At 51.2% G+C, this 23,358-nt stretch overlaps 7 protein-coding genes across 7 annotated transcripts; 2 read left to right on the top strand and 5 right to left on the bottom strand.

The window, feature by feature from the left end:
• Positions 1-195: 195 nt before the first annotated feature.
• Aspvir_008724 (putative phenol 2-monooxygenase) lies at positions 196-2,446 on the bottom strand (the record flags this gene model as incomplete). The annotated part of the gene is made up of 6 exons (XM_043271892.1): positions 196-1,173; positions 1,234-1,463; positions 1,514-1,548; positions 1,601-2,082; positions 2,151-2,364; positions 2,415-2,446. The coding sequence occupies 6 exons, from the start codon at positions 2,444-2,446 to the stop codon at positions 196-198; spliced, it is 1,971 nt and encodes a 656-aa protein (XP_043127827.1).
• A 1,736-nt stretch (positions 2,447-4,182) lies between these two features.
• ccpA lies at positions 4,183-4,987 on the top strand (the record flags this gene model as incomplete). The annotated part of the gene is made up of 2 exons (XM_043271893.1): positions 4,183-4,197; positions 4,250-4,987. 2 exons carry the CDS (start codon positions 4,183-4,185, stop codon positions 4,985-4,987), a joined length of 753 nt encoding a protein of 250 aa, XP_043127828.1.
• A 529-nt stretch (positions 4,988-5,516) lies between these two features.
• Positions 5,517-6,584, top strand: Aspvir_008726 (uncharacterized protein; the record flags this gene model as incomplete). The annotated part of the gene is made up of 4 exons (XM_043271894.1): positions 5,517-5,523; positions 5,602-5,674; positions 5,860-5,920; positions 5,976-6,584. 4 exons carry the CDS (start codon positions 5,517-5,519, stop codon positions 6,582-6,584), a joined length of 750 nt encoding a protein of 249 aa, XP_043127829.1.
• A 305-nt stretch (positions 6,585-6,889) lies between these two features.
• Positions 6,890-11,269, bottom strand: Aspvir_008727 (WD repeat protein; the record flags this gene model as incomplete). Its single annotated transcript, XM_043271895.1, has 7 exons — positions 6,890-7,396; positions 7,455-7,705; positions 7,764-8,010; positions 8,063-8,506; positions 8,553-10,829; positions 10,903-11,091; positions 11,189-11,269. The coding sequence occupies 7 exons, from the start codon at positions 11,267-11,269 to the stop codon at positions 6,890-6,892; spliced, it is 3,996 nt and encodes a 1,331-aa protein (XP_043127830.1).
• A 653-nt stretch (positions 11,270-11,922) lies between these two features.
• Positions 11,923-15,269, bottom strand: Aspvir_008728 (Sfi1 family protein; the record flags this gene model as incomplete). The annotated part of the gene is made up of 2 exons (XM_043271896.1): positions 11,923-15,125; positions 15,206-15,269. The coding sequence occupies 2 exons, from the start codon at positions 15,267-15,269 to the stop codon at positions 11,923-11,925; spliced, it is 3,267 nt and encodes a 1,088-aa protein (XP_043127831.1).
• An 859-nt stretch (positions 15,270-16,128) lies between these two features.
• On the bottom strand, positions 16,129-19,425 carry Aspvir_008729 (isoleucine--tRNA ligase ILS1; the record flags this gene model as incomplete). The annotated part of the gene is made up of 2 exons (XM_043271897.1): positions 16,129-18,933; positions 18,997-19,425. 2 exons carry the CDS (start codon positions 19,423-19,425, stop codon positions 16,129-16,131), a joined length of 3,234 nt encoding a protein of 1,077 aa, XP_043127832.1.
• A 313-nt stretch (positions 19,426-19,738) lies between these two features.
• Aspvir_008730 (putative intracellular protein transport protein (UsoA)) lies at positions 19,739-23,181 on the bottom strand (the record flags this gene model as incomplete). The annotated part of the gene is made up of 6 exons (XM_043271898.1): positions 19,739-19,819; positions 19,874-21,973; positions 22,024-22,487; positions 22,554-22,749; positions 22,802-22,852; positions 22,906-23,181. The coding sequence occupies 6 exons, from the start codon at positions 23,179-23,181 to the stop codon at positions 19,739-19,741; spliced, it is 3,168 nt and encodes a 1,055-aa protein (XP_043127833.1).
• Positions 23,182-23,358: the final 177 nt, after the last annotated feature.

Below are 23,358 nucleotides of genomic sequence, written 5' to 3' on the forward strand. Positions count from 1 at the left end.
GTTCATCCAAACCATGGATTTCATCTATTTGCATTTTAGCTCTCAATTGTTGCTCCGCCAAAAAGCGCCATGTGATAAAGACAAGCATGTAAGGCTTGCCTATAGGTAAACACACAGTGTGAGACTCATTTCTTTTACCTATGGATGACAAAGTGCTAACCATCATTCCTAAACAGAACCACAACGTCCTTATTCTTACGCATTGCTCTCCATCTTCAAGGACTTCTGAGGAGACTGAAAGATTTGCTCGAAATAGCCGGTCATTCCATCGACATCCTCCATGTTTCCAACCCATCCAATGTGCTGGTCGGGTCTGAGGATGACGAGAGCGCCTCGTACCCTGTCGACACCCCAAAATTCATATCCTTTTCCCGTACATTGTCGGTCCCAGAAACATTCGTCATCGCTCCAAATTTTCTCATAGGCCCATCCTCTCTCCTGGTCGAACTGTCTGAGCATTTCTGGAAAGTCTGAAAAGTCCATATCTCGCACCGGAGCACTGTGCACAGTGATCACTTCAACGAGACTGTCGAGTTTATCGCCTTCGGGCTTATACCGCTGGAGAACCGACTCAGCCGAAGCTAGATGGGTGCTGAAAGTTGAGACGCGCTGCCTCTGATCTTCGCGACGCATATCTCCTGCGAGGAGCACAATCCGGAAGCGCCCGTCGCTTGTGAAAAGGCGTGTTGTCCACCAGGCCCGGCCATCTGCCTGATTACGGATCTTGGCTGGTGGGAATCTTTCTCCAGGGATCAGATTCGCAGCGATACCCTCGCCTCCCTTGTGGACTAAAGCGCTGGGCCCATAGTAACAGACGTATCCGTTGGCAAATGCGATGGATAATTGGATCACGTCCATCAGTGTTTCCTTGCCATTGCTAGGGGCTGTGCTTTCTGCAGCGTCACCCTCTTGCTCCTTCACAAACAACGGCTGCAGACGGCGGTCCAGATCGATCAGCATTTCGGCAGTTCTTTTACGCTCTAGCTCGTAAGTAGCGAGTATAGAAGGTCGAGCGATCCCTTTCGCGACGAGGGCCACTTTCCAGCCGATATTGAATCCATCTTGCATACTCATGTTCATGCCCAGACCTGCCTTGGGAGAATGGGTGTGAATCGCGTCTCCGGCGAGATGAATGCGCCCTTTCGTGAAATTTGACGCGAGCCGCCGACCGACCTGGAAGAGTCCTCGAGTCACCCTTCTGTCTCAGAATCCAATGTTCTAGTTCAACCATACCTGATAAACTGTCCACCAGTCGCAGATCTTGAAATCAAAGTTGAAGGGTCTCAGCATTTCCTTGGCCTTTTGCCGAATCATCTCAAGAGTAATTGAGGCTCGATCTATGGATGCCAAAGTGCCGTCAACGGCCTGCAGAGGCAGATAGAGCCGGACAAGCTGCCTTTCCCTCGGGATGATCAAGAGAGTGCCGTGTTCAGTTGCCACGGTGCAAACGCGGCGGATATCAGCTACCAGGAGTCAGCAACCGGCATATAGCTACGGGCACAACCAGTCTCACGGAAGTTTGTGATGGGAACCATATCGACTACACCCCTGACAATGAGTCAGTCAAACGCCATGCAGAACAGGGTAACTGCCTCAGTACCATATGTGCTCAGTTGTGGAGCCTTCGAAAGGTATGTTTAACTGTTTCCTGGTCCAGCTGTGCGCTCCATCACAGCCAATGAGGTACTTGGCCTTCACTGTCTCGACATTTCCCGGTCTCTCTTTGCTCTTCTTGATTAGATCATCCCAATCATCAGGCGTGATGTTACTTCGGAGTAGTCCATTTCGTACGCCTCCAGAACCACCATCGCTGCAGGAAGGATTCGCTTCTTCCTCGCCGAGGGTTCTCAACGTAACAGTGACAGGATACGCATCGCTACGATTCTCGAGGGTTTCATCGCACTCTAGTGATTCTGCAATGACGCCTCTCTCGACTTCAAGGTCAGAACAGTCTTTGATGGCATCCAAGATGAAACGTTCAATTCTCCCTTGGTTCAGGAGACAGTTGCCAAAGGGCGAGATGTCCACATCGTGAATCGGATGCTGTCCTTGTCTTTTTAGTTGGCCATCCTCACCCGGGCCCTGAAAGCCTTGCGTCAGCCAATCTTCGCGACCATCACCCAGAACCCATTCGAAAGAGGCTGACTGACCCAGAACGTGAATTCTGCTGCCTCACAGGCTTCGTGAAGGACTCGATGCACAACTCCTATGCTATCAAGCAGCTCAAGCGTCCTGGGCCTCAGTCCATCCGCCTGCCCGGTAAATGCCTTGGTGCCACGCTTGTCGATGATTCGAGCATTCACACCGCAGCGTGCCATCCAGTAGGCGGCCATCAGACCAGACGGGCCGGCGCCGATGATGAGCCTGAACGCTGATCAGCAACATGACTTGCAACGGGGCAGAAAATGGCTTACACATCAGTGTAGGATGTAGATGACCCCGTCATGTTGCAGGAACTTCGCTCGACTTCTCGGTAGTGCAACGTCACGCTAGTTCTTGATCCAACTCAGAACGATCGGGGAGAGCGCTTCTTGATATATGACTCAATTTACTACAGCCATGCCTCTACAAGGAACCCTGAGCTGTCCGCTTCCGCCGGGGAGTTGACCAGGAACTTCGTTGATAACAGAAGCCAATGGTAACGAGAGATGCCTTCCAAGGGAGTACGATGCGTGGCATTTCAGATATCGCCTAGTGGCTGTAGAACATTGGCCCTGCTGGACCTAATCGCGCATTTTCGTCACAAGTACCCAGGCATGAGGGTAGACTTGGTGCTCATCCCTTTTCAACGCATCCTTGTCGGGGTAAGCCCGCCAAGTCACCGAGCGGACTATCTATACAGCGGGCTTACGGCGGATAGAGAGCACTGACTGTACTCGTATATGCCTTAATAGTCAGTCGTTGAGCTGAATCAAGAAACAAAAACAAAGTCGAGCGCCCTGTCCGCGGAGTCCATATTTGCTCTCGATTGCTAAGCAGACGCCTGTGTCGACCTGCGAATAGAGAGACGGCAATAAGGTCAAAGAGCTTCAGGGCTCAAGGCAAGAGATGACGCAGCAGTCAATCAACCAATCGATGAGGCTGATGATACCTGAGCTCATTGGCTGATCTGGCTGGCATATGCCTGTAGACTCAGCTGACGTCAGGATTGAAATCTGGCCCACGGAGATCGTTCTCGGTCAGCTGCTTCAACGGTGATGCTCTCAGCATAGAAGGCAGCATAGTAAAACCGGTTCGATTCTGAGTCGATGTGTGCCAAAGCTGCCCGCTCCGTCCTGGAGATCGATTTTTGCGTCATGCCAGGAAACTGCCGAAGCCTGGGTCGAGGAATGCGAATGCTCACTCAAAAAGGAAGTTGTGGATACTCGTCCAGATGCTCTTTCAGGAAACCCCTATTTAAGGTGGCATGTATGAACAACATCCGTCCCTGACCAAGTTCGCCCATTCCTAGAGGACGATGTCTCCGCATCGTGATGCTACCGTGCGGACGTATCAAGCGGAAGAACAATGCACAAAGTTGATCAGAGGGCAAAATAGTCCCTGTCAGATAGAGGGAGCAAAATAGGGCATAGAAAAGCGCAGGTGAAGTGGTGACGCTGTCCTGATTCCAAACGGCTCCCAGTCTCTGAAAAGACTTTCCAACCCGGAGTACATTTTTGGGCTTCATCTCGTGTTCTGCGCCCTTGAAGGGGCTAATGCTTCTAAGAACCAGCAGAGCCAGTGATTGGTTGAGCGCAGGAGTAAATAAATATGAGGCCCCTTGCGGAGCTTCGAACGAGGACATCAGGATCCTGAGTTCACTTGCACAATCCAGGGGCTCGAATTCAATCCCAAACCCTCAAGTGTCAGAACTCCACTCAAGAATGGATGCCAGGTCTGCCAATTCTACGGCACACATACCATTTCCTGTTCCCGCGAATCTGCATTCCGGGGGAGCAGGCATGTGCCCTAGTCCAAGGAAGGTGTTTACCTCAAGGATGAGAGAAGCGATCGGGGCGCTGCTACGCGTTGGATTGTTGCCCTCATACAGTGAACATAAATAGACGGTCTGCGTCCCTGGCGCGGTGGCCTCTTTCGAATTTCGCTATCCATCCAAGAACCTACCGCAGTCACTCATTAGGACGGCCCCCTCTACCTCACGCAAAAGCGTAAGACCATTCGCTCACTTAGACTTTCGACAAAATGCATTTCTCTCCGGTGAGTTCTCTCCTGCTTTACACTGCCAGCTGGTCAATTGCTGATTATCCAGCTTGTCACCGTGGCAGCTGCCCTTGCGCTGGCGCCTACCGCCGTTGTTGCTAGCACGGCCGCTGCTGCCTTTGTCACAGTGAGCTCGGTAGACACTTGCCCTAAAGGTGTGACCCAGGAAGTGAGCGCCACGCTACCCAAGCAGGTTACCACAGCCTACACTTGCGACAAAGTCAAGCTCAGCCATGACCTGTCCGTGTCCTATTACGACTTCGACATTGAGCCCCTCACCAAGGAAACCGATGAGTGCTGTCTCAAGGTCTACGACAACCCGGGTTGCCTGGGCTTTCCTATTTTGGAGCTTCCTGTCGAAGGTCCATTCGAGGACCGTTGCATCCCTGAATACGTCTTCGACGACGAAGTGAAGTACATCTCGTTCCAGCTCGACTGCGAGAAACCCCCTGCCAAGGTGGAGCCACACGGCCCTAAGCAAGTCGCTGAAGAACTAGCTTCCTGGCAGGCAGAGCACGCTCCTAAGCAGGAAGCTCAAAAAGGTCCCGAGAAGGCCCAGCACGCTCCTAAGCAGGAGGCTCAAAAAGGTCCCGAGCAGGCCCAGCACGCTCCTAAGCAGGAGGCTCAAGAAGGTTCCGAGGAGGCAGAGCACGCTCCTAAGCAGGAGGATCAAGAAGGTTCCGAGGAGGGTCAGCAAGCTCCTGAGCAGGCGCCCGAGAGAAAGGGGGGAAACCCTGCTGACAGTCTCGGCCTCGGTGAACTCACAAAAGTGCTCGGTTTTCGGTGAGCGGCGCGCTCGCTTCAAGCTGTGAGATTGGGTTGCATCTTGCATCACGGGTGGGAGTGAGTGAGGTTGATGAGACAGGGGACTTTACATGCACACAGTCTTGTATTTTAATTTTAATAAGCAACTTTTCTTGCCATGACAATGTCAATCAACATACTATTCATTTCGCTCTGGAGTGTCGCTAGATCGTAGATGGCGGTTTCGTCGCCAATATGAGTCCTATTGCTCCGTCAGCCTGAGTGTAGGGGTATAATAACCCACAGTACCACAATCCATAATAACTCATCTCTCGATTTCGAGAGCCAAGTTTGCCCTTCCAAGGACCGACGCTACTCATAGATTACGCGATTCCTTCTGCACAGTACGAACACCCGGTGACAGAATCAATCATAACCACTTCACTGACTCAACGCAGTCTTGACGACATCTCTCAGAGAACATAGCATGATAACGATATAGCCCGAAGCTTCTAGCACCTCATGCATTGCCGACATCGACAGGTCGCGTCACCGTCAACACAAGCAACGGAATGGAATGTAAGCCATCAAGCCACCAACACCACTGGCGCTGGCCACAATGAGCTTGGCCCGGAATGCGCGAACTGCGAACTGCAGACCTGACCGTCAGTCCATCAGACCAGCGTGTGCGTGTGCGTGTCGATTCATCAGAGAGTGGAAATGAACCAAAGTATGTGCATGCGTTTCGGGCGTCTCGTGTCGTGTCAAGGTCAAGGTTTGATCGTGGCTGATTCCTGCCATCGGGACTTATTTGTGATTATCGTTTGGCTTTGGCTCGAATTGCGAAGGGAGAAGGGCATGCATATATTGGGTCTTATGTTCTTCAGGTCTAGCAAGTGAGAGATCACGCCTCAGTGCAATTCTCTCTTATACTGCTGTGCTGGGTATATCGCTATCAACCATGCATTTCACGAACGTAAGAGTAAGACACACCTTTATTATACACGATACAAGTCTAACAGCATTCGCAGTACTTCCTCGCCCTCCTCCCATTCTTGACGCCCTCACTCGCCTCCTCAACCCCCACAGCCCGCATCTGGGCCGAATTCTTCCCCTCCTGTCCCATCAACCGCATCCACCCAGTCTCTGCCCCAGACCACCTGCCCCACGAGGAGTTCATCTCAGCGCTCAACATCTTCCCGGGGACCTGCACGAACATCTTGGTGCCGCTCTCGTACGGCCGCGAGGTAACACACATGTCCTTCGACGCGGAAGTCGAAGGCTCCAGACCCGAGAAATGCAGCATTGCCGTGCACGAAGTCCCCGGGTGCGTCGACCCGCCTCTCCTCGAAGAGGAAGTGAAGCACGGCGTCGCGTCCAGCGATTGCGTCCCCAGGAACTTCGTCTCGTATAACCAGGTCTGGGTCAGGTTGGACTGCGAAGAGGAAGAGGACGAGGAGGTGCAGTCGCCTGTACAACCAGCGCATAGGCGTGGGCCCGTGCTTCATGGCCGTCCTCATCTTCATGTTAACAAGTCGATTGAGTTGGCGGATCAGACTGCGCCTTATTCGAATGGGACGGGTTCCAGTGCTGCTGCCAGGCCGGTCTCGCTGCGGAGGGCCCTGCGGATACGGTTGTAGGGGCTCCTTCTCCCGATTAACGAAGTGTGGGTTGCATATGGTTGAGTCTGGTCTACCTTGCGTGTGATTTTTGACTGAGAGGAAGGCCAGCAGGGAGATTATGACGGTTATGTATATGATCAACGTCCCAGTTATGATTTCACGTTTTCAGTAGTCTGGCAATCCATGTAAAAGCCAGTTCGTGCTATACAAGAGATTCAGCTTCGGAGCATGGCTCGCGAAGCAGATAATTTGCGGTCAATAAGTGTATATACGTACACCAGACGCCTCCACGCTGGAAAAAGATCAATAACAACACTGGCGAATCAGAATCCGAAGCTATCGAGCAGCGAATTGGCGTCGGGTTCGTGGAACATCGTAGGTGGTGGTTGTGTTTTCTGTGATACAGCTGGTGTCTTTGGTGCCTGCGAAAGACCAGCTCTGATCGGCAGGTCTGCCACCACAAGACTGCTTCGCCGTCGAAGCATCTTTCGATAATCGACGCCGTTTTCCTGCAGCTTGTGCGTGATGTCTTTCAAAGTTTTCGGTGGAGGAGGTACGCTCAGGAACTCCCAATGGCGCACAAGATCCAGGGCAAGAAGGTCGCATCCCATGCGGTCATACAGTCGGGCGTTGCGAATGATGAAATCCCATTCCGCTCGGGCTGACACCTGAGAAGCCCCTTTCAGTGTTTGCAGGGTCTTCTCCCGAAGTTGTTTGTACAGAACGACCAAGGCAGGATCGTTGGATAAGAATGACTTCGCTTGTAGTGAAATTGAGCCAGGGCTTCCAGGAGACGAAGGGGTAGAAGGGATCAACGTCTCGACGGGCGACTATAAGACCAAGTTGTCAGTCAACGAAACAAAGAAGCAACAGGCAATACCATCTTACAATCAACGAACGGACGGCCATGTCGCGACGGCCTAGCATCCAAAAAGCCCACGATGCCATCCAACGGTTCCCGTCAGATGCGGCTTCGGGCAAAACCCTCTCTTCCAGGATCTCTCTCAAAACGGGACCATTGTCTCCTTCGTACGCACGCGTAATAGCGATCGCCAGCTGTAGATCCCCAACCTGGTTCAAGCAGACGTTGGCCGCATCGCGCAGCCGGTCTGCAAGAAGGAAGAAAGCCGCCGCGTACTCTGGAAAAATGTCAGAGAAAACGTACTCTAGTTCGGGGCTTGTGCAGGAAGAGCGTACCAAACCTCCGTTTTCCAAGCAGAGCATAAGCATTTTTCAGAGCTGCAGTCTTCCATCGAGGTTCTTGAAAGTCATTTGCCAGTAACCGTTGAGTGGCAGCTTGTTCGCGGTGCCAACTTGCCATCCGCCACAGACCCTGTAGAATATTCTTCTTCTTGAGCGCGATATAGAACAAGGAACACCCAACGGGGTTCTTTTCCTCCGTCTTGGTATATTCATTGCGCGCGACGAGCTCCAATTGCGCCCGCTGTTCTGTGTTAGCTCTTCATCCTTAACGGATGAAGTCGGGGATCGCTTACAATAGCATTAACGTCTGTCAGCCACATAAAAATACCGCTTTCCCTGGCCGCCGCCCATTGCATCTTGCCGCCGTACTGTCTTGACACAAGATCGGATAGGATATCTTGGCTGCCGCTATGGAACGCCCAGACAATCTCTCTCCAAGAAACCGTATCCTTATTTGCGACGCCTTGACTTCTTCTCAGCATGTGTTGTCGAAAGAACAAAAGATAGCGAGCAGCATTGCCATCCATTGACCGTCGGTGCTTCTCAACCGTGGCAACGCATTCGATTGTATCAGCTAGACGGAACTGCTCATGGCTGGAAAGTTGTGGCAATGCGAACCGAGAGAGATTCTCATTCAGCGCAGCGGCAGCGTTTTCGTCCATCACATTGGAGGTTTCACTCAGATCCAGGTCGGTGTACGAGGCTTGTAAATGTTTGGAAGACGCTTGCTGCGGAATCTGCTCATGTCAACTTAAGGCTCAAAAATCATAGTGCACTACTTACATCGTGCTCCACGTAAAAGTCTTCCAGCGGCGTTTCCAAAAAGCCATCAATGTCGTCACCTTCAATGTAAAATTTCAATTTCTGATGCAGAGTCGTCAAAATATAATGCACCAGATTGGTCTTGCCACTGAGGATGCATTGCGCAAGGAACTGTGGGTGAAAGACAGGTAGCGGACCGTTTAGTCGACTAACAACCTCGAACAAGTCAACGGAAGACAGACCGCGAGAAGGTATGCGGAGCTGCGAAACCAAGCGGTCGCTGGCGTCAATCTCGTTGTCGTAGACAAAGAGTTGGTTTCCAGCGCCAATCCCAAGGTGGCCGTTGCTAAGCCAGCATGAATCACCGATGGGGTGAGGTGTCAGATCCCGGATCCAGATTTCTCTGATCTGCGTCCAGGATGGACGAGCATCAAGATAGTCATAGCGCAACTGAGACAGTAATATGACTTTATGCGGAAAGCCGATTGCCAAGATTGACTGCTTGTCTGGCGTAGATGTCCAATCGAGGTCGCGAATGACATCGTGTTGGGCGAAATGTTCCTCGAACTCCAGTTGCGCACCGTTTGTATCCCAGATAGTCAGATGAGTGCGATCGCCGTCTACCAGAGCTGCCTTCTTGGTAGAGCTCCCACTGGCGAGGGAGGGATTCTCAATGCCCGTGTCGACGGTCGAGGTCAGCAAAAACTCAACCTGGCTATTCTGCTGGTCGACCTTGGCAGTCCAGGTATGAATGACACCTCGCCTAGTATACGACAGCGCTATATCAGGCGAAAAGAGGTCGAAGAATCCCGATACTGCTTTTTGAGGGCCTGCAGGGTCGACAGGCAAGATGTACGACATGTCCTCGTCGAGACCAAGATTGAAGGTACAAAACTTCCGCAGTGAGCACTGTGTAGCTGACATGACACCGTTGGTCTGAGCTTTGCCAGTGGGTAAACGTATCTCCCACGCTATTCCATTCATATCAGCCCCTATTGTTGCGATGTAGACAACGTTGCCGCCCTTATCCGCTGTCGGTAAGGGAAGGACGCAGAGCGGTTTGCTCGAGAGTTCGAATGATTGAAAGGCGATCTTTCGGGCATGAAACGCGCGGACATCCCAGACAGATATGCCATAATGGTGAAGATTGACCAGAAAGTCACCACTTTCTATCACACAGCTACGATGAATGTGTTCGTCCGAGTAGAGCCAGCTCTTCCGGACCAAAACCGACCGACCATGTCTCCACCTTTGCTTCCAGATCGTGGCCTTGTTCTCGTTAGTCCGAGAAACAAGCGTGTCTCCAGCTGCGTTTCGAACGATCTTCTTGATCGGATCAGTATGTCCGGTCCAAGACGCTTTCAGGGCGATCCGGTTTTTGCGCGGCGTTGGGTCAAACAGGACATCAACTTGCGAATCAACCCACTCAATTCTGCCATCGAAATGATGGACAATAATAGAAAAACAGTCGCCCAATGGAGTGGTCTGAAAAGCACAGAACTGAGCATAATCCTCCTCCGCGGAAAGTCCAGACATGAAGGAGAAATCAATGCTTTCTACATGAAGAATGTTGAAAGCGTTCATGTTCGACTTGGCCTTGGACCCAACATCCTCCAAAGCCCATGCAGACATATGACCTTGTCCATCTAGCACGACGCAAATTTCCGGGTTCTTGTTCGCAACTTCAATAATGTGTTCCAAGGCATGGTTCTCCTTGTTTCCTGCGCTCCGCTGCACCGCTCGTTCAGTCGCAAGACAAAATTCTCGACTATCGACAATGAACCCATATCGACGCCTATTCTTCTCATCCGCAGTCTCCCTCGGTTGAACAGATGCGCCCATGTCAATCTCCGTCCATAACTGGAGAGGCGTCGGCGCATGATGGTCGATCGCCGCCCAGACCCTGATCTTATTGTCCGCGCTCAGTGTGTAGAACACATTTTCCATGGATTGTTCTCGGTGAATCGGCTTACGCCAATGTATCCCTGTAACAACCGCTGGGTGTGGAAGATATGAAACCTCGAACCGCACATCATCTGCACCGAAGGAGAGCCGCCGCCAAACCTTGACCATGCGGTCGTAATGTCCCGTAGTGACCACCAGTGTCGAATCGGGAGAGAACTGTGCGAACTTCACCGGGTTGGCGAGCTTCTGCTTCCAAATGAGGCGCGGCACGTCATTTAAGAACCATAGTGTGAGGTGCGAATTGCCCAGGAGTAGCTCGTCGGGGGAGCCCCATGACAGTGTTCGGATTGTCTCGGCATCGTCTTCGCTGCGAAAGGTATGTAGAAGAGACCACTGCATTCAAAAATCAAGCAGCAAAGTCAGCAACCGTGCGACCACCACCAGTCATGGGACAATAAACACGCACCTTCAACGTTTCATGCTGGATGCCGTACGGCTGGTAAATGAAAACGTCGGGCCCACCACATACAGCAATTTTCCCAGAAGCTTCATCGATCGTCACAGCCTCGAGCGTCTTGGCCTCGTCCACGTAGATGGTCTGAAGGAGGGTCTGCGGACCGCCGAGAATAACCAGCGCATGCCCGGAAATGTACACCTACGGCAAAACGCGAAAGCGACAAGGGTCAGCGGAGCTCGTAGTCAAGCAAATGAAGCATAAGATCGTCTCAAGAATCACAAGGATATTTGCTTACAACCACGCGGAGACCATCCCACAGCGCTGTGCTGAAAGACTGGAGCTTCGCTGGGGGTCTCCCTGGTAGCACCGCTCGCATAGAGGCGGTCGTTGATCGAGTTGGACGCTTGTTGCGCTCGGTGGTGCTACACCATTGCCAGTAATAGACACGTGATGACGAGAAGTTTAGTCGAAGAATGTGCGACTGTCGATGAGAAAATCAGATATGCTGATTTCTAACGTGTGGGGGAAGATAGACAGTATACTCCGTCCGGAGATGTGAGATGTTGATGTCAATCACGCCGTTTCCGCTATCTGTATGGAGTACTTGCTCCACCATAGGCACTCCCGCCGTGTGACCAGAGCATGCGATCAACGTCGACCTAATCTTTACATAGAGGACTAGTATTATCTCTAGGCAAATTGTGGTATGGCAGATTATGCTCTGCTGCAGTATCGATGTCACGCTACTATTTCAAGAGCATCCAAAATGTCCAAGAAGCAGATAAACACCGTCTGCACTTAATTGCGTCACTCATCACACTATCGCTCATAGTACATATATCCAAAATCAACAGTGGTTTACGTCGATATAAATACCCAAAGAACCATGATGCACTTGACCACACGCCACGCGAACATGCAACAAGGTATCAATATGCTCACCCAATGCACCAATCGCAAAACGAAATGAATCAAAAAGAAAGCATATACACGAACAGAAGCTCCAACTTCTCCAAAGTAGATAATATCTCAAGGACGTCGATTCCCTGAGCCTCGACCGTCAGTCGGCGACTCAGGAGCTTGATCGACAAATCGCACACTTGTGCCTAAGCCGTGGCCCCGGCCATTGCGATTCCGGAAGCTTGAACCAGTCCGCGTGCCCATAGCCTCGGCACGCAACAATCGACTGGCAAACGGCGTATACAGAGGCGTCGCAGGTGTTGTAGAAATTTGTGTGAGCGCTTTGGCTCGCGCGGCTCGCTTGGACGGGGAGGTCATGTAGTTAGGGGTGGTAAGCGGAGTTGCTAAGGGAACCTGGGAGTCGGTACGAAAATCGCTGAGCTTGAATGGGGTCTCAGCTTGATACCAAGGATCAAAAATGGCTTCGTCTGTCCCGTTCGTGAGTGCACCGTCAAAAGCTCTTGCAGGAGTTTTCAAAGGACCCGGAATGTCTCGAGCTTCCAGTCTCATCCTGGCCTTCTCTAACCAATGGCGGAACATGCTTCTTGCGTGTTTTCTCAAATTGCGTTCGCGCATAGAATTTGCAGTCTCGAAGGAGCTTTTGATCTGGAAGATGCGAAGGCTGAGTTTGCGAAGCTGACCGTTTGCGCGACCCAAGCCGTGCAGGCGATGAACGTCGTTCGCTTGTTGCTTCAGGTCGCGGTACTTGGCGGATGATTCCCTCCAGCGTGTCAGTTGGCCTCGAGCAATCTGGCAGGCGTACAAGATCTCTGCCTCTTCGCAGTCCTGTACTCTTTTATCCGTCGACTCGCGCCATGTCTGCACATATTCTGCTGCGATAACCAAAGTCTTGCTCCGACAAAGGGCTATCGCCTGCTGCTCCAATTCTGCTACATGCTGAGCTCTCGAATGCCAGTGCGTTAGCGCTTTGAGGGCAAGATTGATCTTGATCTTTCGCCGCATCTTGGCATAGGCTTCCTGACGACGGCGCTTGGCAGAGTCCAATGTAGCCTTGTGCCACTTTTTGATCGTTTTGGTCGCTAGGAAGTAATACCGTGCGTCTTGAGCCCACCCCTCCAATTTCGTCATGTGCTGGTATTTCGAGTACCAGGCCACGAGCGATTCCTGCTGAAGGCGTGGCGCATAGAATTCGGAAGCAGCCACTTCGCGCTGGCGCTGAAGCGCAAGCTGTTCCCGCCAGCAGATGAACTTTGATCGGAGAAGTTCTTCGTTGCGGTACTCCTCATGTACATCGGCATGGTGCAAGAGACGTGTATAAGTGTCACGCACGTTTGTCACAAACCTAGCGAACACATCGCGCGTGATTCGTTGATCGCGAATCCTTTGCATCAATCGAAACCGTTCTGCGAGAATCCATTTGTACATGATTTCCATCTTCATGCGCTCTTCTATCCGCGCAGTCAGAGCCTGACATCGAAGTAGATCATTCCAAGAGGTCCATGCATTGCGCATAACCCTCAGTCGATCCACCTCTTTCGCTTCCCTGAGCATTTGCAGCCGTTTGGCCCATTGCGAGAGCGCCGTTTGGGTAATATTTCTATCTATCGTCGCGGAGACGCGAGAAGCAATTGGGCGTAATCGAGCCTCGACTCTCCATTCCTCGAGTTTTTCCTGCAGGACTTGCTTGCGATCCATGGATATAGCGTCTTTTTCTGCAGCAACAATGGCTTTGGATCTCTGATGCCATAGCTGCCAAGCTGTCGCAGTATCAATATGCTTATTCTTCGCGTCTATCTCTTGAATACGCTCCCTATTCATGCGGAACTTTCGCAGCCAGTAAAGCAAGGAACGTCGCTTGAGGCGATGGTCGTACCACTGGGGGGCCCGCCGATCACAGAAACTCCAGAACCATTGCCAGTAGACCGCATGTGTCAGTTTTTTGTTATGGACAGCCACTGCTTTTTGCTCCATTGCCTTCGCTTCTCGAGCCTTGCTTCGCCAGGCATTAAAGGGTCTTCGCAGCGCGAATCGCTGAGCTTTCAGCTCATTGACAGCTGTGATTTCACGCCAAGCGTTAAAATACTTGATACGGAGAATATGTCGTCGGGCAGCCGACGTTTTTGCAACTTCATCAGAGGCGATTTGCGCCCAATGCGTGAAGGCTTTGGTCATTAGATAGAGATCTCTGGCGCGACCAGCACGCTCTTCGAGATGTTTGAAAAATTTCTCTGTCTGAGCAACCCGGCGTTTATCTTGGATAATTGTACTCCACGTCTCAAACGCTTGCCGTAGGAGGGTTATCCTGTCGCGATTGACCGCGACCACTTCCATATTTCGGTGAGTCTGTTGCGTCTGAACCGCCCTCTTCAACCACTGCGTCAGAATGCGCCGAGCGATTGCGCGCTGACGATACATATTGAAAGTCGAAGCATCGCGCAGCAAATCGGAGAGTGATGGCCTATACAGCATTTCTGGGGGTACCTCCCTTTTCTCGAAAGAGTTGTGCGCGTCCTCCTGCGAAAATGTAGTAGACCCCTCACTGTCTTCATCCGATGCTATGGAGCTTGCGGCGCGGGCAGCCCGGGACCGTGACCTCGACCGCGAAGCTTCTGCCATTCTCTCAGAACGATCTCGGTCAACCGCAGATCTGGCATCTTTGCCAACAAAAGTTGGTGTTTCATCCCGCCTCTCCTCCTTAGAAGCCAGCTCTTCCATTCGGCGCATCAACTTACGCCCCACGTCCACAAATTGAGCCATCAATTGAGTCCTGTCAGGAGAGGCCCGTTGTTTCTCGGCCCGGACCGGTGTCGGCTCAGGGAATTCAGTCTTCCCTGTCTGCAGACGCGACATGGAGGAACGCGAGCTCGGACGGTTGACGAAGCTTCTTTGCGTAATATCTTCACCAACATCATACATAGAGTTGAAGGATGCTCGCCTACGGCGCCTTGTCTGCGTGGTATCCTCTCTTGACGTCGTATCGCGATCAACCCTCCTATTGCGCAACCCTTCAACTGAGGGTTCTTTGTCCTCATATGTATCATTCGTCTCGGTGAAGGTATCATCGCCATCAAGTTCAATGACGATACCCATTTGGCGAAGAAGATTCTCAAATTTTTCGAAGAGAGAATCGCCTACGACTTCTTTGCTTCCCATCTTGAAGAGGAAGCGCAGACAGGCATGGCCTGGATCCGCGTCCACTTCATGCTCGGCGACGACCTCATCGTACGCTTTGAACAACGCCCTGAAGGGAAGTCGGTTGGCATCCGGATCCAGCTCCGCGCGGATAACGATCTGATACAAGAGGCCGACATCTACACACAAGTAAGGCAGAGATTAGACAAAGAACTCGAATCGCAGAATCGCGACATGTTCAGTGGTCGAAGTTGCCTACCTTCGTCTGAAAGCGACGGGTTTTCAAAGGATAAAGCTTTACGCTGAGGGGGATTCGGAGGCATCGAAAAGTCCGCGACCTAAGGCGCGTTTTTCGCAGATCGGTCATGGAGGCGGAAAACGAAATCACGCATTGCGGGACGCAAAGGTGACGGTAGAACAAAGATCCGCAGTGGTCCAATGCTAGAAAAAACAAATCCAAGAAATCCAGAAAAATAGTATGTCCGACTATGCAGAGCGCTGAGACAAGGACACAGAGCACCCCGGCTTTGTCCCCAGAACTCGAATTGTTTTGTTCGTGTCGCGCAGATGGGAATGCGTACGTCATGTGATTGGCACTGCTTATGTAATGCGTTGCCCTGGGGCCGGCCCATGGCTCTGAATTGCATCACCAGGAGAGAGAAGCTACAGAGAAATCAGTTGCAGTATCACACCAAAATGCCATCAACAAGGGTCAGGCCTATTGAGAAGTTTGCAAAAGCTGCTTCTAAGTGCTCTGCAGAGGTGTGTTCATGTTCGTCGCATTGCTCTTACTGTCGGTATGCAAGCTAATCAGTCCTCAGGCAGCCACATATGGCAAATGCATTGTTGCTGACTACAATGCAGTGCACAAGGACATGTGTGCTAAGGAGTTTATGAAGCTAAAAGATTGCTTTTTGGTATGCTGTTCAGAAGCTATGGTTGATGCAGCTTACTGATGAAGTTATAGGCGGCATCCAAGAAGGTATGAGGTTGTCGAGGTCAAAATATTTGTCGGGGAAATTGCACCAGGCCAGACGTACAGAGGGGCTTACTGGAGACTGAAGAAGTGATTGCTACGATTCCAGATAGAACCAAGAGATTCGTAAACATAATTCATCTCTAGACAAATGTAAGATCTTAACTATTTTCATGCAGCATATCTCAATACAGATTGGCCCGAAGCTACAGCTTGAGCAACCGCAACAGGAAAGTTGCCTTTTGGACTTCCTGCTCCTCCTCCATAATAAGAGCTTCCTTGTCTCCGCTGGGGACCTTGCCATCAACCACGGCAACCTGTTCCAGGGGCCTGCGGACAGCCTTTTCAATGGTCTTGGCCTGCGTCTCGAAAGCCTCGTTGATACCAACACTGTCGGGATCAGAGAGAACGGCATATTCCATTCTCACATCATCGGTAGGGACCAAACCGGCCTTCTTACGCAGACGCTGAAGACGGTTGATGATCTCTCGACCTAATCCTTGTTGGGCCAATTCGGGGTATAGGTTGGCGTCAAGGATAGTCAGCAGATCAGCATCAGCATTAGGTTCCATTCCCTCAGATGCAACATCCTCCTTGAGACCACGCTTCACGACAAGGTCACCCTCGACGAGCTCGATGCCGTCAACAAGAATCTTCTTTTCAGCAACAAACTTCTTGACGTCATCACTTGTGAGGGATGGCAATGCTTTCTTGACCTTCTGGGCGTCCTTCTTCAGCTTCTTGCCCAGGGTAGGCCAATCGGCACTAACGCTGTATTGAACATTGTACTTGGCCTCATCGGACGACAAGACAAGCTCAAGGACGTTCAACTCCTCCAGGATGTATCCTTCCAAGGACTTCACGTCGTCCAAATATTGCTGGTCCTGGTGAATCACAACCAGAGTCTTCAGAGGCGACTTCAAGCCGATGGAGCGGCGCTCACGGGAAACACGGGCCATCTCGATGACCTTCTGCATCCGTGCCACCCGTCTCTCGACAACCTCATCGAACAGTTCCTCGCGGACCTCGGGGAAGGGAAGGAAGTGGACACTCCGGCTGTCTTCGCCACGGAGCGGCTCGGGAATGTGGGGAAGCAACTTCTGGTAAATGGTGTCGGTGATGAATGGTGTGAAGGGAGCGAGACCTCTGACTAGGGTATAGAGAACCTCAAAGAGGGTGTTCAGCGCATGCAAAGTATCATCAATGCCGTTCTCGCCCTTAAGACGCTTGCGGTTGAATCTGATGTACCAGTTGGTTGTGTTGTCAATCAACTCGAGCAACCGAGGAACTACTGTGTACAAACGGTATCCAGCCATCTCCTCGTTCACGAACTTCAGTAAACTCTGGCAGCTGGCCAGGATCCAGCGGTCCATCACGTTGGTGTTGGTGGTTTCAGCCTTGGGGTCGAAGACAAAGTCAACGCTGTTGTTCTTCTTGAACAGAGTTGCCTGGCCCTCGAAGAACTTGTAGCTGTTCCACAAAGGGAGGAGAACCTTGGCAACGATCTCCTTCACGCCAGACTCCTTGAATCTGAGCGGCTCGGCACGCACCACGGGAGAGTTGATCAGATAGAGTCGAAGGGCATCGGAACCGTAGCGCTGCATGATCAGCGTGGGATCAGGGTAGTTCTTCAATCTCTTCGACATCTTCTTTCCGTCCTCAGCAAGGACAATTCCGTTCACAACGCAGTTCTTGAAGGGCAGGGTGCCAAAGAGATGTGTTCCCAGCACAGTCAAAGTGTAGAACCAACCACGCGTCTGATCCAGACCCTCGGCGATGAAATCACCGGGGAAGCTCTTCTCGAATTGCTCCTTGTTCTCAAAGGGATAATGCTGGGATGCGTATGGCATGCTACCCGACTCGAACCAGCAGTCAAACACCTCGCTGACACGTCGGAGGACACCCTTGCCTTGCTTACTTGGGATAGTGATCTTGTCCACCTTGTCACGGTGAAGGTCAGTGATTTCTCCTTCGTAGCCACTCAGCTGCTTGAGCTCCTCGACACTTCCTACAGCCACAATTTCCTTAAAGTCGTCGCTGACCCACAATGGAAGCGGTGTTCCCCAGAAGCGGTTTCTTGAAATGTTCCAATCCCGAGCATTCTGAATCCAGCTGGCGAAACGCCTGTCTTTGACAAAAGAAGGCACCCAGTGCGAGTCTTCAATGCCCTGAAGCATTTGGGGAATGATGGGGCCGATCTTGACAAACCACGAGGGCACAGCGCGGTAGATAAGAGGAGTATCAGAACGCCAGCAGAATGGATAGCTGTGAGTAATCTGGCTATCGACGATCAGACGGCCGATGCCTTTGAGATGCTTGATGATAGCCTTATCAGCAGCCTTGACATGCTGACCAACAAAATCACGAACTTCCGCGGTGAAGCAGCCCTGCTCATCGACAGGATTGGGCGGCAGACGTGTTTCGCTGATAACACCGTTTTCCATAGCAACGTTGTAATCCTCCTCACCAAAGGCCGGCGACTGATGGACGATACCGGTACCATCCTCAGCGGAGACGTACTCCCCATTTATCACACGGAAACCGTACTCCTTGAACTCCTCGTAGAAATAATCGAAGAGTGGCTGGTATTTCCAGTTCTTCATGTTCACACCCTTGAAACGATCCACAATCTTAAACTTGGCCTTCTTAGGGTCCTTGTAGAGTGTGCGAAGCAGGGATTCGAGAAGGATGTAGTGCTTCTTGGAGGCTTCATCGAAAATCTTAATGTACTCGAACCCAGGGTTGACGGCGAGGGCGACGTTAGAAGGAAGGGTCCAGGGCGTGGTCGTCCATGCGAGAAGGCAGGTCTCGGGGTCATCTACCAGAGGAAATGATACAACTACTGCAGGGTCCTGCACATCTTTGTAGTTTTGTTGCGCTTCGAAATTACTCAAGGGGGTATTGAGTGCGGTCGAGTAAGGCATGACACGGTAGCCACGGTAGACGAGTCCTTTGTCGAACAGCTGCTTAAAAACCCACCATACCGATTCCATGAAACTGGCGTTCATGGTCTAATCCCGTCAGTACAAATTGAGGCGATATGTATCCGCACCAGCATCGGCGGGGTAACGTACCTTGTAGTCATTGTCAAAGTCAATCCAGCGTCCGAGTCTCTCAATGGTCTCACGCCATTCAGACGCAAATCTCATGACAATAGCTCTGCACTCCTCATTGTACTTTTCAATGCCGAGTTTTTCGACGGCCTCCAAGCCCGACATCCCGAGCTTCTTGTCGATTTCGTACTCAATGGGGACACCGTGTGTATCCCAACCGAACCGTCTCTCGACATAGTGACCCTTCATCGACCAGTATCGAGGGATAATATCCTTGATAGTCGAGGCGAGCAAATGACCATAGTGAGGAAGGCCTGTTGCGAATGGAGGGCCATCGTAGAAAGTGTATGGCTTGCGACCACGGGATAGCTCGACTTGCCTCCCGAAGGCATTGATCTCCCTCCACCTCTTGAGGGTGATCTCTTCCTCAGCCGGAAAATCAATGGACATGACGGGCGAGGGGACAGTCGTCAGATAATGGCTGTCGGTGCAATCTGTGGCCGGGAGCGAGGGATGGGTCGCGGGGTAGATAAAAAAAGATGATAAATGTAGGGCGGCAATGACTCACGCCCCACGGGCCAATTTTCTGCCAAGACGTCTTGCCCTACCGCACTCAAGCATTATTACAGAGACACAGGACAGTCTAGAATATCGCTACCTAATGACAATATATGCTGGCGGATGGTATCTAGTTGTTCTTACAGGATGAATTGAAAGCTAGCTCGCATGGATCGCAGTTCATCCTGTACGGACACTACGAACCTCATTCTTCCTCCTCGGCCTCGTCCTCGTCTTCATCATCTTCGGCCTCAGACACGTCTTGTCCAAGATCTCTGAGGCGTTTCTGAAAAGGTGATTACTTAGTGATTGGCCCGATTCCAAGTAGCTGGTGACTCACCTTATCTTGATTTCTCTTCGCTTCCAAATCCCCAAACACTATCAGGAGATCTTCGAGTTCGGACTGCGCTGCTTTGCGAGCTTCCTCCTTCTCCTCAACTTCAGCCTTAGTCTTTTCAAGTTGTGCCTGTACCTCCTTGACTGTTTCAGCAGATCTGAGTGCATCTGCTTCAGCTTTTTCTGCCTTACTCTCAGCCTGCTTGACCCGCTTTTCCAGCTCTGAGAGCTTAGATGAGTAGTCGTCGTGAACAGCCTGGAGATCTTTATTGGACTTTTCCGTACCAGAGTCAAGTTCTGACTGTAACGTCTGAGCCTTGGCTCTAAGGCCACTAAGTTCAGTTTCGTGTTCCTCTTTGGCTGTGTCAAGTACGGACTGTAAGGTCTGAGCCTTCGCTCTAAGGTCAGCAAGCTCAGTCTCGTGTCCTTCTTTGGCTTTGTCAAGTTCAGACTGTAGCCTCTGAATTGTGTCGCTGAGGTTAGAGACCTGGTCGGCATGCTTCGCCTTGTTTTTGTCTAGTTCTGAGCGCAGACTTTGGATTGTGCTTTCAAGGTCTGCTACCTGAGCCCAATGTTGTCCTTTGCTTTGGTCTGCTTCTGATCTCAACGTTTGAATCGTCGATTGTAAGATGCCAATTTCGCCTGCACTTTGTTCCCTGACACGGGTAAGCTCCAATTCTAGCGATCGAAGTTTCTTTTGAAGATCAGCGACTTCGGCATCGTGCAACTTCTTGACTTTCTGGCTTCTCCTCTCGTATTCAGCGGAGGTTTCCTTGAGCTGGTTGTCGATAGCTCGAAGTTGATCACCATGCTGTTTCAGCAATTCGTTCTTGGCATGTTTGTGTTGTTCTTCCAACCTCGCCAACTCTTGTTCGTGATTTCGTTGCAATGATTCGTTAATCTGCCGTATTTTGGAGGCCTCGGAGCCGCTCAGGTCCTTGGCCTTTCTGTGTTCGAGCTGTTCTTGCTCAAGTTGGTTTCGCAAAATGAGTAAGTCAGATTCGAGCTTCTGCACAGCTTGGCTTCGTTCTTCGAGCTCAGCCCTGAGCGAATCGACCAGTTCTCGCGAAACTCCTCGCTGGATGCCATTTGTGATGACTGATATCTCAAGCCCGGGTTCGCGATCAATAGCCCGAATCAACCGGCTGAAGTTATCTTTAAGGAATTCAATGAACGTCCTGTCAAAGAAAATATCAGGTAGTCCGGCGTCAAACTGTCCTCCCACCGTCTGCGGCAAGACCTCGAAGTCCCGGACCATGGGTGATTCTCTGAAGCGAGTGATCTTGTCAATATACTGCTCTCTGCCTAGCTGCTCAAGTAATAACTTGTGCAACGTAGCCCGAGGAATAGGCGAATCCTTCGTGGAAAACTCGTAGATGATTCCGAGTAAGATCGTGGTCAGGCCGGGCACGATTACGTTGGAGACACCCCGATGCTTAGTTTCTTGCAATAAGCTTTGAACGCTGCTGCCCTCTCCAAGAAAATCATTGACAGCATCTGGCTCTTCGAAGAGCCACCCGCACAGCAACATCAAATACCCTACCGTGATTCTCTCGTCGTCGCCCCTTTTCATTCCTGTGATTAGGTTTCCCAGAATTGTTTGGATGCAGGTGATTACTTCTTCACCGCTTTCAGCGTCGCCCTCAGTCACCTGCATGGCTATCGCTTTTGCCTCGGCATTATCAAACAGCAAGTGGAACATTAAGACAGATGCAATCCACACTTGATAAGGATCGGAATTTCCTCGAGCATCCGGCGGGACGAGCAGAACAGTCATGATATTCGGGATTTGATCCAGCCCGCTGAGATGTCCATCAATCGCTCTCCGCAACACGTGGACGCGAATTCCCGGATGATTTGCAAAGAATGCCTTGATACACTCGCTTGCGGCCAGCCGGGCATCAAATACCTGTATTGGGGCGGGTTCAAGACTCAGTTTAAGCAATGCTTCGATGACGTTGACGCGCTGAACACCGTTGGCGACTTTATCCCCATTGGCAACGCCGTCTTGACTAGGCTGTCGGCCCCAGAAGACCTCAATGTCCCCGAATCTCTCCTGCAGCGATGAATTTCCGCGGATCAAATCGGCGCATGTAGCCAACGCCTAGATAGGTCAATCGATGAGCCGTAGATGGAAACCTCAAAGGCACAAACCTTGGATGTCACGTTGACATTGAACCTCTGGCCGAAGGCCGCGCTCAATATTTGCTCCATCACACCATTGTTCCAGAAAGCCATCTGATTGGCGGGAGTGTTGATCCCGCCCTTAACGAGGAACAGCTGGATGATAACTAGTAAGCCCCAGATATTCTTATCGCGCTGAGCATGCGTCCATTGGAGAACGTCCTCAGTTGGATCCTCATCTTTGTTGGCATCAGCTAAGAGTTTTGCCAATCTCTTCACGCAGCCGGTCTCTCGGAAGTATGACTGGTTTGATATATTGAAGCGTAGAAGATTGGCCAGCAAAGACAGACAATCCTCCACGACCTCTAATCCATGCGTCAAACCACCCTCATTCTCGATGAGGGACAATACGACGTCAAAGGCATTTTCGAAGGCAACAAGTTTCTGAAATTCTTCCGAGGCAGGTGTCAAGGCAATGAGTAAAAGTAGTGCTTCTATAAAACGCGCAAGCACGGTCAATCACTCGAGTATTATAGAAAGTCCAATTCGGTGTAGCTTACCATTACGTATTGGTTCCCTGCTATCCCCCAGAGCACCAACAAGCCTGGGGATACCCAGCGGCGCAGTTAGTATACATTCTTGTGTCCTTTCTGGCCGGGCGCTTGAGATCTGGAACATCAACTGCAGCGAATACAGGCGAGAGTAGAAGTCCCGCGTATCGAGGAGATCGAGAAGTGCGGTGATATTGTCTTGTCGCTTTCGCCTCATTAGTTACATATAACCTTCGTACCACGTAGCCGGTGAATACCTGAGTGAACTCATCCGCAAGCCACAAAGCTATCTCATCAGACGCTTCGGGCTGTGAGCTACCTATCAGCAAGTTCTATCAACGGATGAAGACAATCAACGCACACTGTTCTCATCTGGGGAGAATAACATCAACAAGGTCTCCAAGACCACCTTGATCGTGTCCACATCTTCTCGGTCATTTCTCAGGCTGTTGATCAATGGTCGTAGCGCTCCAGATGCAACAGAGGCTGGATAGAGCTTTGAGAAGCTCCTTAGTCCCTGTATGGCCGCGCGTCGATCCTCCAGTAAAGTCGCACTTTGCAGTCTACTGCTCAGAGTGTTGATTGTGTCCGTTGCCGTTTGTTTGGCTGGCGCCTGTGATTCGAGGATTCGGAACATCGCAACGAATTGATCGCAGTATCATGGTCACCGCCGGCCGAGGGCGTAGCAATATTTAGGCATTGAATAGTCCGACAAAATAAGATTCACAATTTCAATTGCGTTGTCATCACCGCGATACTGATGTTATTCTGGGATAACAGCTGTCTAGTGGCTCGAACATTCAATGCCAAGGGG

The sequence above is a fragment of the Aspergillus viridinutans genome (assembly GCF_018404265.1).
Source record: "Aspergillus viridinutans IFM 47045 DNA, scaffold_7, whole genome shotgun sequence".
Classification (NCBI taxonomy): Eukaryota; Fungi; Ascomycota; class Eurotiomycetes; order Eurotiales; family Aspergillaceae; genus Aspergillus; species Aspergillus viridinutans.